General features: G+C 49.4%; 1 protein-coding gene across 1 annotated transcript in view; it reads right to left on the minus strand.

Annotated features, from left to right (window-relative positions):
• Positions 1 to 10,949: 10,949 nt before the first annotated feature.
• CD244 (CD244 molecule) overlaps positions 10,950 to 16,538 on the minus strand; it is a 17,446-nt gene continuing 11,857 nt past the window's right edge. Inside the window, exons 4-8 of the mRNA XM_019556724.1 lie at positions 13,987 to 14,060; positions 12,901 to 12,970; positions 12,618 to 12,844; positions 11,940 to 11,999; positions 10,950 to 11,352 (exon numbers count right to left, since the gene is read on the minus strand). Coding sequence (XP_019412269.1) covers positions 11,233 to 11,352; positions 11,940 to 11,999; positions 12,618 to 12,844; positions 12,901 to 12,970; positions 13,987 to 14,060 — 551 coding nt within the window. The 3' untranslated portion in view covers positions 10,950 to 11,232. The remainder of the gene's footprint in view (positions 11,353 to 11,939; positions 12,000 to 12,617; positions 12,845 to 12,900; positions 12,971 to 13,986; positions 14,061 to 16,538) is intronic.

Genomic DNA, 16,538 nt, shown 5'->3' on the forward strand with positions numbered 1-16,538 from the left:
CTGAAAGGGAGCTAGTGGATGCCGAAGCCTGGTTTTTTAGAGAGACTTCAGTACCTCAAGATGCAGACAGATGCCCAGTCGGTCTTCTAGTACCAGGCACTGGCTCTTCTGAGCCCCTCATCCAGTTACCTACATGTTCAGACACTCCAACCTCTTTGACATCCAGGTCCATAGGGTCTAACTGTCTGGGCTTTCAAGGGTGGATGAAGCAAGCCATGGGCATAGCAGATAAATTGGTGCATCACGCTTGGATAGAAATGCGATAGAAGGAGGAGCTTGATGTACACCTGGTATGTCTGATATACGAGGTGCTTTTATGCCCTCTGGATTCTATAAAATAACATGCCATTATATGTGTGCATGCACATATGCATGTCAAGCTTGTATTTCTGCCACCGCTTCATCTCAACACACTGCCAAGTGAATTGTATGCCAGACCCCTGTGTTGCAGCATCTTCCCCTGACACGCAGACACGCCCTGGGTGCGACACAGTCAGTGTGAAACAACTACCTGTCTCCATCCTCAACCTGGATGGGTCAGGACAACCCTTGTGTAGGGAAGAGAGGAGAGCAAAGGAGTCCTGTATGGACTCACCAAGTTTCTTCTGCAGCAAGTCTCATCCGCTTCATCATAGACGGTCACATGCTACTCTGCTGGCTGGCACGGAGCTGTAAAGAAATGGAGCAGAGCAGTTTGTACAAACCCCATTGCATCCTGCATCCCTCAGGCGACGCTCACCCCCATGTGATGGGCACGGGCAAAGCAGAGTTAAATAGAAACAGCAGGCGAGGTTTCCACCTCACTTATAATTTACCAATTTTCAGGTCCCTGGCAGTGGAAGCAAACAGCAGATCCCAGCTCAGCCGGAGTCAAAAGGAACAACGATTGAAAGCAAACCATTTGGGGGCAGCTAAATTGTGTGGATTTGACGTGATCCAAACACTTCGCTTTAACCTTGAACTTTTCATTTCTATTTAACTGAAACAAAAGGAAAACCAAATAAAAGGAAAGGCAGAAGCAACCATCAAAAGAAATTTCATTTCAGGCCAGATGCAAAATTGAGTTAGATCCCAAAATATCAGGTCATTTTCAGGGTTTCATTTTTGCTTCTTAATTAAAAAAAAGGGAAAATGATGTGATGAACTAGCTGTTGTGATTTGGCCCAGGGGGTTTGAAAGGGTAAAAGATGATTGGAGGGCTTGGGATTGCTTTTCCTCACCAATCAGGACTCAGAGACTCACCCTCCATCTCCCCTGATTGGCCCCTTGGGTCACCCGGAGGGGGATAAAAGGGGCAGCACACTGACTCAGAGACCTGCAAGGGATGACCATGAAAGAGTCGTAAGGAGCTGGGCCAGTGGGGCAGAAGCAGTTGTCCCAGAGGACCCTAAAGGACCAGGACCCACAGGCAGCCCAGCACGGCTGGCAGGAGAGGCTCCCTGCTGGCTCCAGATGCCCAGCAAGAGGCTGCAACCAGCAGCAGAGGTTCCCCACCTGGCTCCGGCAGAAAGCTGTGCAGTGACCTGAGAGGCTTCCAGTTTCTCCAGTATGAGGTAGGGCCGCTTGACGTGAAGTAGGAGCTCCCAGAAGGTCAGCAGCCTAACCTGGGCCCAGCGGTGGTGGCTGCGTGGTAGTTTTTGCCTGTTATCTGAGGATCCGGGTTCAAGTCCTGGCTGGGTCCAGCAGGGATGAGTGAAGCAACAAGGTAGAAACCCTTGTTGGAGGGGAGGGGGTCTTTGTGCTTTCCCCCTCCAGGTACCTATGTCTCTTTGCTATTTGTTGTTTTGTATTTTATGCATTTTTATATTTTGTCAATCAGTATTGTTTATTGTGTTTGTGTTTTTATACTTTGTTAAACCTGCCTTCGCCTAACTAGATGAACATGTCTACGAATGTGAATGCCTTACCTTTATTGAATCCCATCCCCTTGGGGTACTGTAGTGTCCCCTATGCCCCCTGGTCTATATATGTTAAGTTCCCACCGCTGTTCCTCTCATTAAAAGGAGTTTGGTTAAGTCCCCATTGGTGATCTAGCTCTGCTCTATAGGGAAGGAGAGTCCCTACACCTCCCACAGTGCTCATGCACCTGCTCCGATCCCTTCGATTGGAGAGGAGATGTATCTTGGAGTACTGCCCGGGTTACGTTAACTGGATATAAATTTGGTCTGACCCTGGTATCAGGGTGACGAGTCCAAAAGTCTTGTTCCTGCTTTCCTCAAACTCTTCATTTTTCTTTGCGCCCAGAATTATTCACCAGACTTGTCCTGCCTTTGTGAATGGTTGCTACAACCCTGCGCTTTTCCATGGATCAGAGAGCTCACTGAATTTGCAGGGTTGTTGGCTGTACATAGGTTGGTCTACGGACACAGGCACGCAAGGTTCTTTGGGTAGAAATGATATCTTTTATGGCACATTACAACCTGCCTGATATCTAATGCACCAGCTTCTTTTCTACCTTGGAGATCTCGGAACAGCAGCAGTCTCCTGATGCCCGAGGTAGGGTGTTTGTGCCCAAAAGCTTGCAAAGAACTTTCCCCCAGTTATTTAGTTGGTTTAATAAAAGATATCACATCTGTCCAAAAACCTTGCCTGCCTAGCTGTCTGAAGATATTTACCCAGCTCTACCCACCAGGTATGTTCTCATGGCTCCTTAATCTCATGGTTAAAACATTCATGCTCAGTGCATCTCCAGTATCTCAGAGAGCGGGTGCCTTGATGCTGGACATCAGAACAGGGACCAAGTCGACCAAATCCTGCCACTGCTATGCTTGCTCACCATAACAGGGCTGCGTGGGTGTAGAAATGCCCCAGCCCTGGCTCTGTCTGGTTATATTTGCCACATTGATTCCATGGACAAAACTCAACATAAGCTTGAGTCTAGACTGTTTGAACAGGGCAGAGACTGGCCAGGAGGATTAAAGAAGCACACTTTGGCATCTCACTTATTCCACATTGCTCTAGAAAAGGGGAAATGAGCAGGGGAGTCCACATGGCAGGAATGAGTAAAGAGAAATCACATGCCAGAGGGGCCAGGTCATTGGGGTGACCCATGCTTTTTCCTAGTGAGAAAGTTTTTCCTAATATCCAGCTACAACCCAAACCTGAGCCCTTGATAGCAGAAGCCCCAGGGAGATTCTCCCCCTTCTCTTCAGGGGATAGCTCCATAATACAGCATACATAAAGTCATCTATTGCAAGTGGGTTGATCTCTCTCATTTCCTTTCTCCCTGCTGGGAGGATGGTAAAGGGATGGAGATGCTTTTGTTGTTCTTTCCGTTTGTTTGCTGCTATGTGTACCCTGGGTGCATTAGCACAGAAAGACAGGATAGAGTTGCATCTTATAGACTAACCAAAGCAGATGCATAGCACAAGCTTTCACACGCTGAAGCGCAAGTTGTCAGATGCTGATGAAGTGAGCTTCAGCGCATAAAAGCTTGTGATTTAGATGTATGTAAATGTATGCATGTGCATGTAGATAGGTAACTATACTCAAAGCAAAGAGGTGCAGGTCTACCCTGCCTTCTGCTTGACTTCAGACTAACGCAGCTAAATACATCTCTTAGCACAGGAAACCAGTGGCCTCTTAGCACACCACTTCGACCCTGCTGACTGCAGGCAGGCAAGGAAAATGTTGTGTGTGCTTGGGTTGTGAGGTGCTTTGATCATGAAAGCTTGCATTTGGCCTGTAGATGCAGTACCCTGGATGGTCTGCTTGGTGGGGCCTGCCTGGCCAAGGTCCCCCCAGCTCCTTTAGACTTCCCAACCCTTAGGAGCCATTTCATTCAAGCCTGGTGTTTAGTTGAAAATGGGTTTGTTTAGCCAAAATTTAAAATCCTTTATAATCAGCATCTTCTTCCTACAGGAAGGATGGGGGCGGAGAACGAGGAGGGGTGAAGAAAAGATATGCCAGAAAAGAAACCTTCAAACCAGTCCCTGGTTCTTGCTTATGTGGCAACCCCATCCCCACTCCGCCAGCCCGAGGGGCTGCAAAGCCAGGGCCGGGGCAACTTCTCCTGCACAAGTGGCTTGATTTGCGAGGAGAAGCTGAAGGACCTGGGCTGATTTAGTTGGCAGAAGAGATGACTATGAGGGGATTGAACAGCAGCCTTCAGCTCCCCGCAGGGGGGTTGCAAAGAGGGCGGAGCTGGACTGATCTCAGTGGGGGCAGATGACAGAACAAGGAGTCATGGGCTCAAGCTGCAGCAAGAGAAGTTTAGGTTAGATATTAGGAAAAACTTTCTCATTAGGAAGGTGGTGTAGCACTGGAACGAGTTACTGAGAGAGGTGGAGGTTTTTAAGGCCCAGCTTGACAAAGCCTTGGCTGGGATGTAGTTGGGGCTGGTGCTGCTTGGAGCAGGGGGTTGGACTAGATGTGACCCCCTGGGGGCCCTTCCAGCCCTCAGTTTCTCTGACTCCAGCTGTGACCAAGAACCAGGTCCCAGGAGAACTGCACCTTTCAGATACTGCCAAGCTGAGCACTGAAAATGTAACAGAGGTGTTTGACCCCAGTAAGGATCCAGTTTCCATGAGAAGGTGCATGTGGGTGGCAGGACAAGATTTTGGCTTCTCCAAACTACCTGATTTCATCTCCAATCCAAGTAATGCCCCAGCCTTAGGAAAGCCTGGGCCAGGCTCCCCCGGCACTCTGCTCTGTCCACACACTCAGGCAGTTCATGTGTCACATTTCTAAAGGAAATAAACCCTCACATTGGTCTGCTAAGGGATACTTTACCTGCAGCTGAGGAGCTGCATGCTGTTTTGACATCGATGGTGGCCGTGCCCCAGCTGGCTGCATTGCTGGCGTTGCAGTGGTACAAGGTGTCCTTGCTGCCCGCAGTGATCTCCAGCTGCAGCTGGGATTGATGTCCCTGGAGCTGTTGGTCCTCTTCGGCTGGCTGGAAAACGCACGTCGGGACCAGCTGTAGGTGACTCTGCTGGCAACAGGCACCTGGCAGGACAGGGTCACGTTGCACTGTCCAAACTCTGGGTGAGCAGAGAGTACTGTGAGGTTGGGCTGTCAGACTCGGTCTGCAAGGAGAAGTGCTGGTGAGAGGGGCTGAGGGTGGCAGGTGCCTCCAAGGGAGTGAGACCAGGGCAAAGCAGGGCCCAGATGCTCACCGAACACACACGGAAGCAGGTGGCAACATGACTGCCCACCTCCCTCTCCCCGACCTTCAAGCACTCTTTGGAGACCTTCCCCCATTCCCCCCTTGCTCACCTCTGTCCCTGCCTGGCTCTTTGTGGGTACTCCTGTTTGCATCTGAACACCAGCACTTCAGCAAGGCAAAGCAATATTTCTCCATCAAAGTCCTTGGAGAGCAGCAGAGGACCCAGCCCTTCTTAGTCCTCCCTTGGGAGTGGGGGAGGGGAGGGATTTCAAGGGACACATTGCACAGGCTCTCAGGCTTCACCTTGGCCATGTGTACAAAGGCCCCTGTCCATACTCACTATAGATGTCCAGCTGGATCATCATAGTCATCTCTGTGCCTTCTTGGTCTTCCACAGTTATCTTGTATTTGCTGTTGTCTGGCTTCCGAAGCTTCATGATGCGCAGAGTCCCGTTCTCAGACAAATCCGTTGTCTTTTCAAAATACTTACCATAGAAATGAATTTTGCCGTCCTTCTTTGTCAGAATCTGCTGGGTGTGGTCGTAAAACCATTTGATTTGCTGGTATCCCTCCAGGTTGAGCTTCCCTGGTCTTAAATCCACAGTGCCATTAATAATCCCATTCATGAGCTTTGTCTCCTCTTGAGTTGTGGACACGCACCCAAAGATCAGCGCTGCAGCAGGGAGCTGGAGTGGGGAGAGAGTTCTTGGTAACTATGCTAATGATGGGATAAGATGCTGTTGTCACTCTTCTCTTTCCCTCTGGGATTTTGCAGAGTTTTTTAGGGGTTTTGTTTGTTTGTTTGGGGATTTTTGGCGGGGAGGTTAGTTTTTTGTTGCATGGGTTTTTTGTTCGTTTGTTTTGGTTTCTTTTTAATAAGGTGCTTGAAATATGGGAACTGTTTCTACCCATCAGAGGGGAGAGGGTCTGGAATAGGAGCAGGGAGACCTTTTATTCACAGCCCGGATTGTAATCTACTGCAGTGAATGAAGGACACGGAGATTGGGGAAATGCGTGCCAGCTTTCAGGACCCGAAAGAGATGCTCTGAGCTGTTTCAGAGTTAATCGGGTATCTCAGTTCTGGGAAGCCTCTTCGTGGCCCTAGTCTTTCACCTCTGTGCTGAAGAAAATGTGCTTTTTGTTTTGTTTTTATAAAAGGAAAAGTAGATGTCTGCTCTTTTCCTGCAGGGAGAGCGTGAGAAATGCTTCCTCTTAAGGGCAGGGCAGGCGCCAAATCTTAGCAAAAGGTTTTAGCAGAATGTCACATTTTGATGAGACAAGGGAGAACAGAGGGGAAAATCTGCCTATGTTTTGTCTCCTCCTTGGTTTTTAGCCCCTCGAGTGCCTTCTGCAGTAGGAGGTGGAGAGGGCGTCAGCATGAGTCCACTCTTTCCCCTCGCAATGAGCTGCGAGGGGGTTAAAGGAGTCGTCATCTTCTCCTTCCACCACCGCAAGATCAGAGCTACAAGTCTACTCAAGACATGTTTTCGTTTCTCTTAAACACTGCCCAGCCCAATGCCCCTCCACACTGCTGGCCCCACGAGGGAAGAAGCACCTCAGAAGAGCCCCTTTCCAAGAAGACATGAGAGAGGGTGGCCTTACCCTTGCTGCACGACGGCACGGAAAGCAGAAGGAAAATAAGCACCACCGCAGAAGGACAATCTTCCTCCCCTGCTTGGGCCTGCCCCATCTTCTGGTATCTAAAAGTAGTGCAGAAGACATTCACCACTCCCTGAAGTTCCCTGCCCTTTGAGCTGCTGGAAATGTTTGGGCAAAGAGTAATAATCGAAAGGCAAGAAAAGAGTCTTTGGTGCAGACGTGCACAGATGTGGGTTTCACAGGCTGTTAGGGGCAGATGGTGGGGGGGGGCACTTCCCCTCTGGGTCCAGCATGCATCAGCTGTCACAAGCCATGCTGCGGTGTTTCAAGAAGTTGTTAAAGAAGAAAGAATGCTCCTTTTCAATTATGAAACTGGGCGAAAAGGAGTCTCGTGGTTCAACAAGGACAAGTGCAGAGCCATGCACTTAGGACAAACCCATGCACCAGGACAGGCTGGGGGCTGACTGGCTGGGCAGCTTTGCAGAAAAGGACCCGGACGTCACAGTGGACAAGAAGCTGAATAGGAGCCAACAGTGTGACTTTGTTGTCAAGAAGGCTAATGACATCCCGCTGCATTGGTAGGAGCGTTGTCAGCAAATCAAGGGCAAGTGATACTTCCCCTCTATTCAGCACTGGTGAGGCCGCATCTGGAGTCCTGTGTCCAGTTTTGGGCCCCTGCTACAGAAAGGACACCGACAAATTTGAGAGAATCCAGTGGAGGGCAACAAAAATGGTTGGGGGGCTGGGGGACAGGACTTGCGAGGAGAGGCTGCAGGAACCGGGCTGATTTAGTCTGGGAAAAGAAGACCAATTTGTTACCAAACCAGCAGGTGGGCACAGTCATTGAAAACTGGCTTGTTTCCTCAGCCAGCTCATCCGGTGGTCCAAACCAGGTGCTCTCACCAGTCTCCTTGCATCTCTCTGCCTGTCTGAGAGAGGTGTGGGGAAGGGCTCTGATATTTGCAGCTGACGTTTCATTCTGCAGTATTAAATTGCCAGCAAGTTCCTCCTGTGATTTTTCACCCTCCACCCCCGAGGACATCTCCTTCCTGTTCTTTGGTGCTGTTTTGAGTCTGCCTTTCGCATTTGCAAAATAAGTCTAGCTAGGGATTTTCCCGCCTGCCCAGAAAGTCCATTCCCCTCCCTGCTTCGAATGCACTGGGTCCATGCATGGCAATGGCAGTGCTGTATAAGTGAGCAGCCTAAAGCAGGTACGGGTGAGGGAGTAAAAAGCACCCTGACCAAGTTTGCTGACAAAACCAAACCATGGGGGCAGGTACACAAACTAGACGTCAGGGAGCGAATCCAGGCTGATTTGGCCAGGCTGGGGAAATGGGCCCAACAGAATAGGATGCAGTTTAACAAGGACACGTGTCATGTGTTGCACCTGGGGAGGAAGAATCATCAACACTCCCATAGCCTGGGAGGGGCCAACCTGCGTAGCACAACCATGGAAAGGGATCTCGGAGCCATAGTCGGCTCCAAAATGAAAATGAATAATCCAGTGTGACGGGGTAATAGGTAAAGTAACCGCACCCTTTCTTGCACAAGTAGGCACATCTCAAACGGGTCCAGGGAAGTGATAGTCCCCCTCGATGCAGCATTGGTAAGGCCACAGCTAGAGTACAGCGTCCAGTTTTGGGCGCCGCACTTCGGGAGGGATGTGGATGGCCTGGAGAGGGTTCAGAGGAGGGCCACTCATCTGGTTAAAGGCCTACAGCAAAAAACCCTGTGTGGACTCACGGGGACACCTGAACCTCTTCAGCCTCCACAAGAGGAGGCTGAGAGGTGATCTCGTAGCCGCCTACAAACTCATCGGTGGGGGCAGCAAGAAATAGGGGATACTATGTTTACCAGGGCGCCTGTTGGGGTAACTAGAAATAATGGCCACAAACTGGAAGAGCAAATTCAGATTGGACATCAGAAAAAATTCTTTATAGCGAGGGTTGCCAAAATATGCTTCCAAGGGAGGTGGTGCTGTGCCCTTCCTTGGAGGCATTTGAAAGGAGATCGGACAGACACCTGGCTGCAGTCATCTGATCCTGGCACTCATGCCTGCCCCAGGCAGGGGGTCGGACTCGATGATTTAGTAGGTCCCCTCCAACCCCAGCATCTATGAAACTACGGACTCCCCCCTCGTCCTGCAGCCGCTCTCCTCCAGCCTGGTCCCAGTCCCAGTGTGGAGCTGTTCTACCTGCCTTGCCTCTTCCTGCAGCATCGTCACATGCTGCCCCACTGCCTCCAACTAGGCTTAAGCATGTTAACACCAGCGCCAGGCTCAGGGTACTTCCCGGCTGAGACCATTCTCCTTTCTATGGGGCCTTGGGGCCTGTTCCGGTGGGAGGCACGGGATGCAGCCAGTTTCCTCTTCTTCTGTCTCTGCTGCACCACATAAGTGTGTCAAATGGCACCACGAGCTCTACATGTGAGCACCAGTGATAAGTGACTGGTGATACTTCCCCCACGCCATAGCCAGTGGAAGCTGCATTCTGCAACAGGCAGAGGGTCTGAGATGCAGCAGAGGGTCTGAGATGTAGCAGAGAGGCATGAAACAAAAGGGGACCAGCCCCTCCTGCTGGGTACTGACCCCTTCCAGCCCTGAGTGGTTCCCATCCATCGCAGGGACCATCTGCTGTTCGCACAGAGGAGAGACAATTATGGACAAACCATTACCCAGACAATGCAGCTGCTTTCCTCCAGCCCGTGGAGATGGGTCAATGCCCCATGGCACCATGGGGCAAAGCTCCAGCAGGAGCTGAAAGCACTGGTAGATGCTGGGGTCAGAGCAGGGGCTGTCAGGCAGGTTCCCACGTATTAGGAGCACACGAAGCTCTCATTTCAGGTCTGTTGTGGATGCCATATTGCAACAGGCCACAGTATTTTGCCCTCTGCCTCTTACTTCTCCTCATTGCCTGCAAAATCCAGCCTCATTCAAGTCACGCTGGGAAACTGCCCTGCTGATAGGGATGATCAGGGTCCCAGGTCCCCCCAGCCTGCAGACAAGGGGTCCTTTCCTCCTCTGTCCTGCTCCGGCTCATTCTGGAGTCGGGAGGGTTTGGCTGTCAGTTCCAGTGGCTTTTGGAGCAAGACTTTAGGGCAAAGGGACTGAAATGCCTCCTCCCATCCCAGCCCTCAGGGTCAGTACAAGGTATTTTCTGCTTTCAGGCTGCACTAGCCATTTGGGCCCCATCAGAAGAGATGCAGTCCCAGACTTTATCATGGACAAAGAAAAATCCTACAAGGAACTTTATTTGTAAGGGCAGTGGTCTTCCTTTCCATTACTATACAAGAGAAGTTTACCTTATGGCTACACACCTGTCAATGGATTGGGCTAGATCTTCGATTAGAGTAGAGCCATTCACTTCAGTAGAGTTATCCCATCATACAGTGACTGCAGATCTGTGATGTGCATGCAAACAGATCCTGCCTCTGCCCAAACACCCTTTGTGCAGCAAGCAGGGATGGTCCTTGGTCTGATCCCTGTCTTACTGGTCCCCATGTATCCCTCCCAGGTGCAACTGAAGTGGAGCCATCTAACCTGAGTGAGGAGGAGAAGCTCCCCATCTTCCCCGGCCATACATTTGTGAGCAGCCCTGTTATCTTCCTGCAGTAAGTGCAATGAGATCCCCAGCTGGCATCCAGGAGGGGAGACTGAGCTGAAAACCTTCCAGCTATCCAGCAAGTCCTTCATCCGTTTCTGTCGACCTCTGGATTGAGTCAGAATCCTTTTTCCTTTAACTGAACTGTCCCTGTATGGGCCCGGACTGCACCCCCATGGATTTAGCTTTCTAGGAAATCCAGTCCCTAAAAAAAAATTCATTCCCTCCCTCTCCTCTGTCAGCATTCGCATCCGAGCCCTCATGTAGCCCTCTGCCCTGACTCGTAGCAGACCTAGACATTGGATTCTGGCGCCGTCTCCTGCATGTAGATGCTTCCCTGAAAGCATGGATAGCGATTCTCCTGGCTGCACTGGCTTTCTATGGCTGAGATGCAGGACAGAGCTGCTTGCCCAGCTGTCTTCAGGGGAGCTGCTCCTGAGATGTACAAGGACTGAGAGGAGGCAGCCTCTGCACTGGTCCTGCTTCACTACCTTACAAAACCATATGGAAATCAGTGATGGCGAGGAAAGAGCAGCCGCCATTGCCTTATGCAAAGAGCCTGCACCTACTTCAGGCATATGCAAAGGAGCATTGACTCAAGGAAGATTGCATTTTTAACACCATCCTTCCCTCCCAAACCTTTGCACACCCCCTGACGTGACCTGGTTCTGGCGACAGCATTGGACGTTCTCTTCCAGCTCTCTCCACGCATTTGTTTCACCAACATTTCCCATGCCCGTCCAAATGGCAAGGACAGCCGTGATGGCAGTATTGCACTTCTGACTGCCAGACTGGAAGGCTTCTATGTCTGGGGAGTTTTACACATTGGAAGAACTTGGGTCGAAGTCGGAGCCATGTCTCGGGTGGTGAGCTGAGCAGATGGGTGTCTTCTACTCGGCTAGGAGCTGGCTCCAAGATCCAAAGCAGTTAAAAATTGTAATGCTGTGGTGCATTCAGGCCACCAGCATTTGGGATAGGGAGGCATCGCTTTGGTGGAAGGAGAGCTGACCTGAGAGGGCATGAGGGTCTGCCAAAGGTTTCATTGACCTGTAAGAAAATGGATTTCTTTACAGGAATCACACAGTATTGCTCAGCTCTCTTCCATTTCCCCAAAAGGCTGCAGAGCAATGGAGCCAAGATCAGGGCCCCCATCCAAACCAGGCACAGGTGGGGAACAGTGAGGGCTGTGTTTAGAGGCTGGCTGGGCCTGGTGCTCACGTGGAGTCCCAGGACCAGGCTTTGGGGACAGCAGCCCTGTTCCCCAGCCCAGGTGCCTTCCCTGCAGCAGGGCTGGACTGCATCTCAGGGGAAATGCACACGTGGGGTCAAATCTGCAGCTGACATGTAGACAGCACAGGATAACAGCATTGGGGGGTGCTCACCCCATAGAGCTGCAATTTATTTACTCCCATAGCAGCAAGGGTTTGTTTGTTTTTTCCTTTCCCTCTGGGGAGGAAGCATTGCTCATCCTCTCCTTTTCCTCCTGTCCCCTCCCCTGAGGAGCTGGATCCCAGGTCTGACCCCTTAGCCAGGGACCCAGGTCTCTGGGACAAGCAGCGTTCAGCTGTGGGGTGTTATCCCCTGCTTCCACCCCCACCCCCTCAGGGCTTCATGTGCTGGGAACCCCCCATCACCTCCATGTAGATGGTCGAGGTCAAGGCTGGGTTGAGTCTGCTCTTCTTGACAGAGGCTGGCTGAGAAGCAGAGCAGGACAGGTGGTTACATACTCCACCAGCAGGATGGGAACCCCCCTGCTTCTCTGCCTCTCGATCCCCATGCATCACCCCCACGAGGTCCAGCATCCTCTAAAGAGGAGCGGGTAGTGGACTCTACCAGGACTGCCAAGGGCTGAGGACCTTGCTCCCTGCAGCTCCCCTGAAGTTAGCTGGGCAAGGGCTGCATCCCACATCTCAGCCACGGGGAACCCAGTGCAACCTGGATTTTCAGGGCAATTGCAGTACTTCAGGATGCAGATGCCCAGAGGGTCTTCTAGTGCCAGGCACTGGCTCTTCTGAGCCCCTCATCTTCTCAGGCACTGCTACCCCTTTGACAATCAGGCCCATGGGATCAAACTGCTGTCGTTGCCTTTGCATATCCCCCTCACCATGCAAATCTCCCCCTATTTCTCTGCCCCCCACTTCAGTTTCCATGAATGACTTTGCAGCAGCCCCAGTCTTGCAAAACCCACTTGGCAGTTTGCCCTCTGAAGTTTAGCATCCCAGGTTGGGATGAAGCCACTTGGGATGAAGACCCAAGACATGCCATTGTCATGGCCCACCCAGCTGCTGCTAATCATCCCCGGAAAGACTCACCCGTGCAAGGGGCTGGATGGTGCTGTACAGGGTGCAGCCTATTTCTCCAGGAACCTGGGTTTTGGGTTTCTGTGGAAGAACAGCGACAAGCCCAATCAGTGCAGGGCCAATGCTCATGTAGGGGTAAATCAGCTGGTGTAGCTTCACATGGCTCCACTGACCTGGAGAGTCAGAGGGGCTGGTTCCTTCCCACTCTAAGACCAAATCTGAAGTTGCTTTATATAAATCTGAAGTTCAGGTCTGAAAGCAGGGGATAACCCAGGCTGGAAGGAAATCTGGGCACTTACCTGTCCCTTGGCAAAGACCTCTGAATAGACGGTGCTTCCAATCACGCTGCCCTGTGCATTCCCATCCTGTTTAAGAGAAAATAACCATCCAGGGGGTGAAAATAGCAAGGGTCAGTGATGAGGAATGATGTTTCTTTCCTCTCTCTATGAGACAGCAACACTGGGCTAACTATTGAGCAAACAGAAATTCAGCAGGTTCTGATCCAAAGGCAAGTGAGATCAGTAGGAATCAGTCCATGGGCTTGAACTGGCTTCGGCTCAGGTTCCTAGAAGATGCTAGATCCAGAGTAATTCAGATAAGTGCAACGAGACACAAAGGAGACGAAACCTGGCAGGGGAAAGCACTTCCCAGCTGCTGTAATGAAATAAGAATAGCTCCTAGAGGGCAGCAATGGCTCACGGAGCCAGTGGAAACAGCAGCGCCGCAACCGGGACATGTCTATGAGCACATCCCACCTCTGAGTTAATGGGCATGGTATTCACCTGTTGCAGACAATTTGTTTTAGTCTGAGCTTTCAAGGATAGATGGAGCAAGCTGTGGGCATGGCAGATAAATCAGCATGCTGTGCTGGATAGAAATGTGATAGAAGTAGGAGCTTGACATGCGCTAGGTGTGTCTGATATTTGAGGTGCTTTTATGCCCTGTATTGATGTGATGTATATGTAAATGCTGTAACATAACATGCCGTTATATATGCACCTATGTGTGCATGTAGTCAGTGTGCTAGAGGCAATATCTTCTATTAGACCAACTAGTTGTTTTCTCTTTATTTGCAAGCTTTTGGGCATACATGCCCTTCCTCAGGCATAGGAGAATGCAAAGATTATATGTGTGCATGCACATATACAAGTCAAGCTCGTGTTTCTGTTACCACTTGATCTCAGCACACCGCCAAGTGAATTGTATACCAGATCCCTGCATTATAACATCTTTCCTTGACACACAGAAATACCCCGGGTCCAATACAGTTGGTGTTCAACAACTCACTGTCTCCATCCTCAAGCCAGATGGGCTGGGACAACACCTCTCCTTGCCTTGTGTAGGGAAGAGAGGAGAGCAAAGGGGTCCTTTATGGACTCACCAAATTTCTGCTGAAGCGAGTCTCATCCACTTCATCATAGATGGTGACGGGAGGCTCTTCTGGCTGGCAGGAAGCTGTAAAGAAACAGAGCAAGACAGTTTGAATAAGCCCCGTTGCATCCTGTGCTCCTCGGGTGATGCTCACCCCCATGTAACAGGCACGAATAAGAAAAAGTTAAATAGAAATTTTTTTTTTCCCACTTCACTTATAATTTGCCAATTTTCAGGTCCCTGGCAATGGAAGAAAACAGCGGATCCCAGCTCAAGCCAGAGATAAAGTCACAAGGAACAACACTTTAAAACAAACCATTTGGGGGCAGTCAAAAAGTTTACATTTGACATGGTCCAAACACTTTGCCTTTACCTTGAACTTTTCATCTCTATTTAATTGAAAGAAGATGAAAATCAAATACAAAGAAATTTCATCTCAGGCCAAATGCAATATTTTGTTTGACCCCAAAATAGCAAGTCATTTTCAGGGTTCCATGTCATTTTTGCTTCTTAATTAAAAAAAAAAAATTAACTGGATATAAATTTGCTTTGAAAACATGGTGTTGGGGTGAAAAGTCCAAAAGTCTTGTTTCTGTTTTTGTAAAACTATTCACTTTTCTTTGCACCCAGAATTATTCACCAGACTTGACCTGCCTTCCTGAACGGTTGCCACAACCCGGCACTTTTCCATGGCTAAGAGATTTCTCTGAAGATATTTACCCAGGTTTATCCACCAGGTATGTACCCGTAGTTACTTAATCTCACCATTAAAATGTTCCACCTTATAGTTATGCTCAGTGTATCTCCAGTATCCCAGAGTGCAGGTGGACATCTGTACAGGGACCAAGTGGACCATGTCCTGCCACTGCTGTGCTTGCCCGGTATAACAGGGCTGTGTGGGTGTAGAAATGCCCCATCCCCGACTCTGTCTCTGGTTATATTTGCCATATTCATTCCATGGGCAGGACACAATATAGGGTGGAGTCTAGACTAATCAGGGTGCAGACTGGCCGGGAGGATTAAGGGAGCACAGTTTGGCCTTTCAGTTATTCCATATTTGCCTAGAAAGGGCAAAACGAGCAGGATAATCAATGTGGCAGGAATGAGTGAAAAGAAATCATCCCAGAGGGGCCAGGACATTGGGGTGGGTGGAAGGTGGGTGTGTGGCCATCTGCAGTCATGCTGCCCCACTGCCATGGCCTCAAGGAGGCCCTTGTCCCAGAGAAGAGATTCCTCCTAAAGCCCTTACCTTGCTTTTTGCAACATCTACACAGGATGATGACACCAATGGCCAGGAACACCAGGCCGCATGCTATAGCACCGATAATCCAAAAAAGCAGTGATTGGAAAATATCTGTAGCAAATAAGGTGAAAAACCAAAGCATCACTAGCCTGCAGAGCCTCCAGGGCATTTTCAAAACCCTGTTGACTATCACATCTCCCATTCTATTGATAAAGGGCTTATAAGGGGTTAGATGCTTCTCAATAAACAGCTGATTTGTGTGACACCCAATACACCAATCCTGCTCAATCCCTTGTGCACAGAATTGAGGACTCAGGGCCCTAACTGCCATGAATTTAGCTTCAGGTATCCAGGTGTTAGCTATATTGGTCTACAGGCAAAAGGAATCAGAACTGGTGGCAGAGGTGATATCTTGTATTAGACCAGCTAGACATTTGCAAACAAAATATCTTACAAGCTTTTGGAAACCGGCATCCATCCTTCTTCAGGCATAGGAGAGTGCAAAGAATATAAAATTTCTCCTAGGCAAAACTGAAAATTCATATTTTACAAGAGAGCTGAAGGTATGTAGTAAGATCTCCTAGTTGGAATAGTTCATTTTGTGCAGCTTAGGCTCAGATAAAAGTTGGAACAGTCTTTTTACTTCAAAGTTACCTTAAAGTTTTTGGCATTTTAAACAATCCTGTAGCTTAAAGGGTGTCCCACCCCCACCCCCGCCAATCTACTTTAGTATCTCACCTAATTGCATGACTCCAGGAGCTGGAGCTTTAATAATGACACTTCATATCATAAGACTTGTGATAAAATCATGAGAACTGACAGCACAAATTGTTGACTTAACACCTGAACTTGATGTGGCTTTTTCCTGCTTAGAACTAGGCCTGCTTGGAAATTTTTCATTGAAACAGTTACACTTAGAGGAAAAGTGCCAGTGCTGATGAAGTTGTTTTTTAGGAAATGAGATGAAATTGGAGTGGTTCATTTGTGCTGGAACACAGGACAAGAAGCGGTTTCTGGGGCCACCAAGCCCACAGCCTGGTCTGTCTGGAATGCAACATTTTGACATTACTTTTCATAATGAAATATAATCTTTCTACATATAAAATATTTTTTTAAGTTTAAGATGGTTGTAAATCAAATCAGGTTAAAACCATTCTGGAATTTCAGTCCTTTCCATTCTGCAATGAAAAGAAATGCAGAATTCGCCAGGGGAGGAATCTTTAAAAAATGAGGAATTTCTTTAACGATTCATTTTGCACGAGCGCTGCATTTCATAGATTCATAGATTCATAGATGCTAGGGTCGGAAGGGACCTCAAT

Source organism: Crocodylus porosus, unplaced genomic scaffold (assembly GCF_001723895.1).
Source record: "Crocodylus porosus isolate Cpor-Errol unplaced genomic scaffold, CroPor_comp1, whole genome shotgun sequence".
Lineage (NCBI taxonomy): Eukaryota > Metazoa > Chordata > Crocodylia > Crocodylidae > Crocodylus > Crocodylus porosus.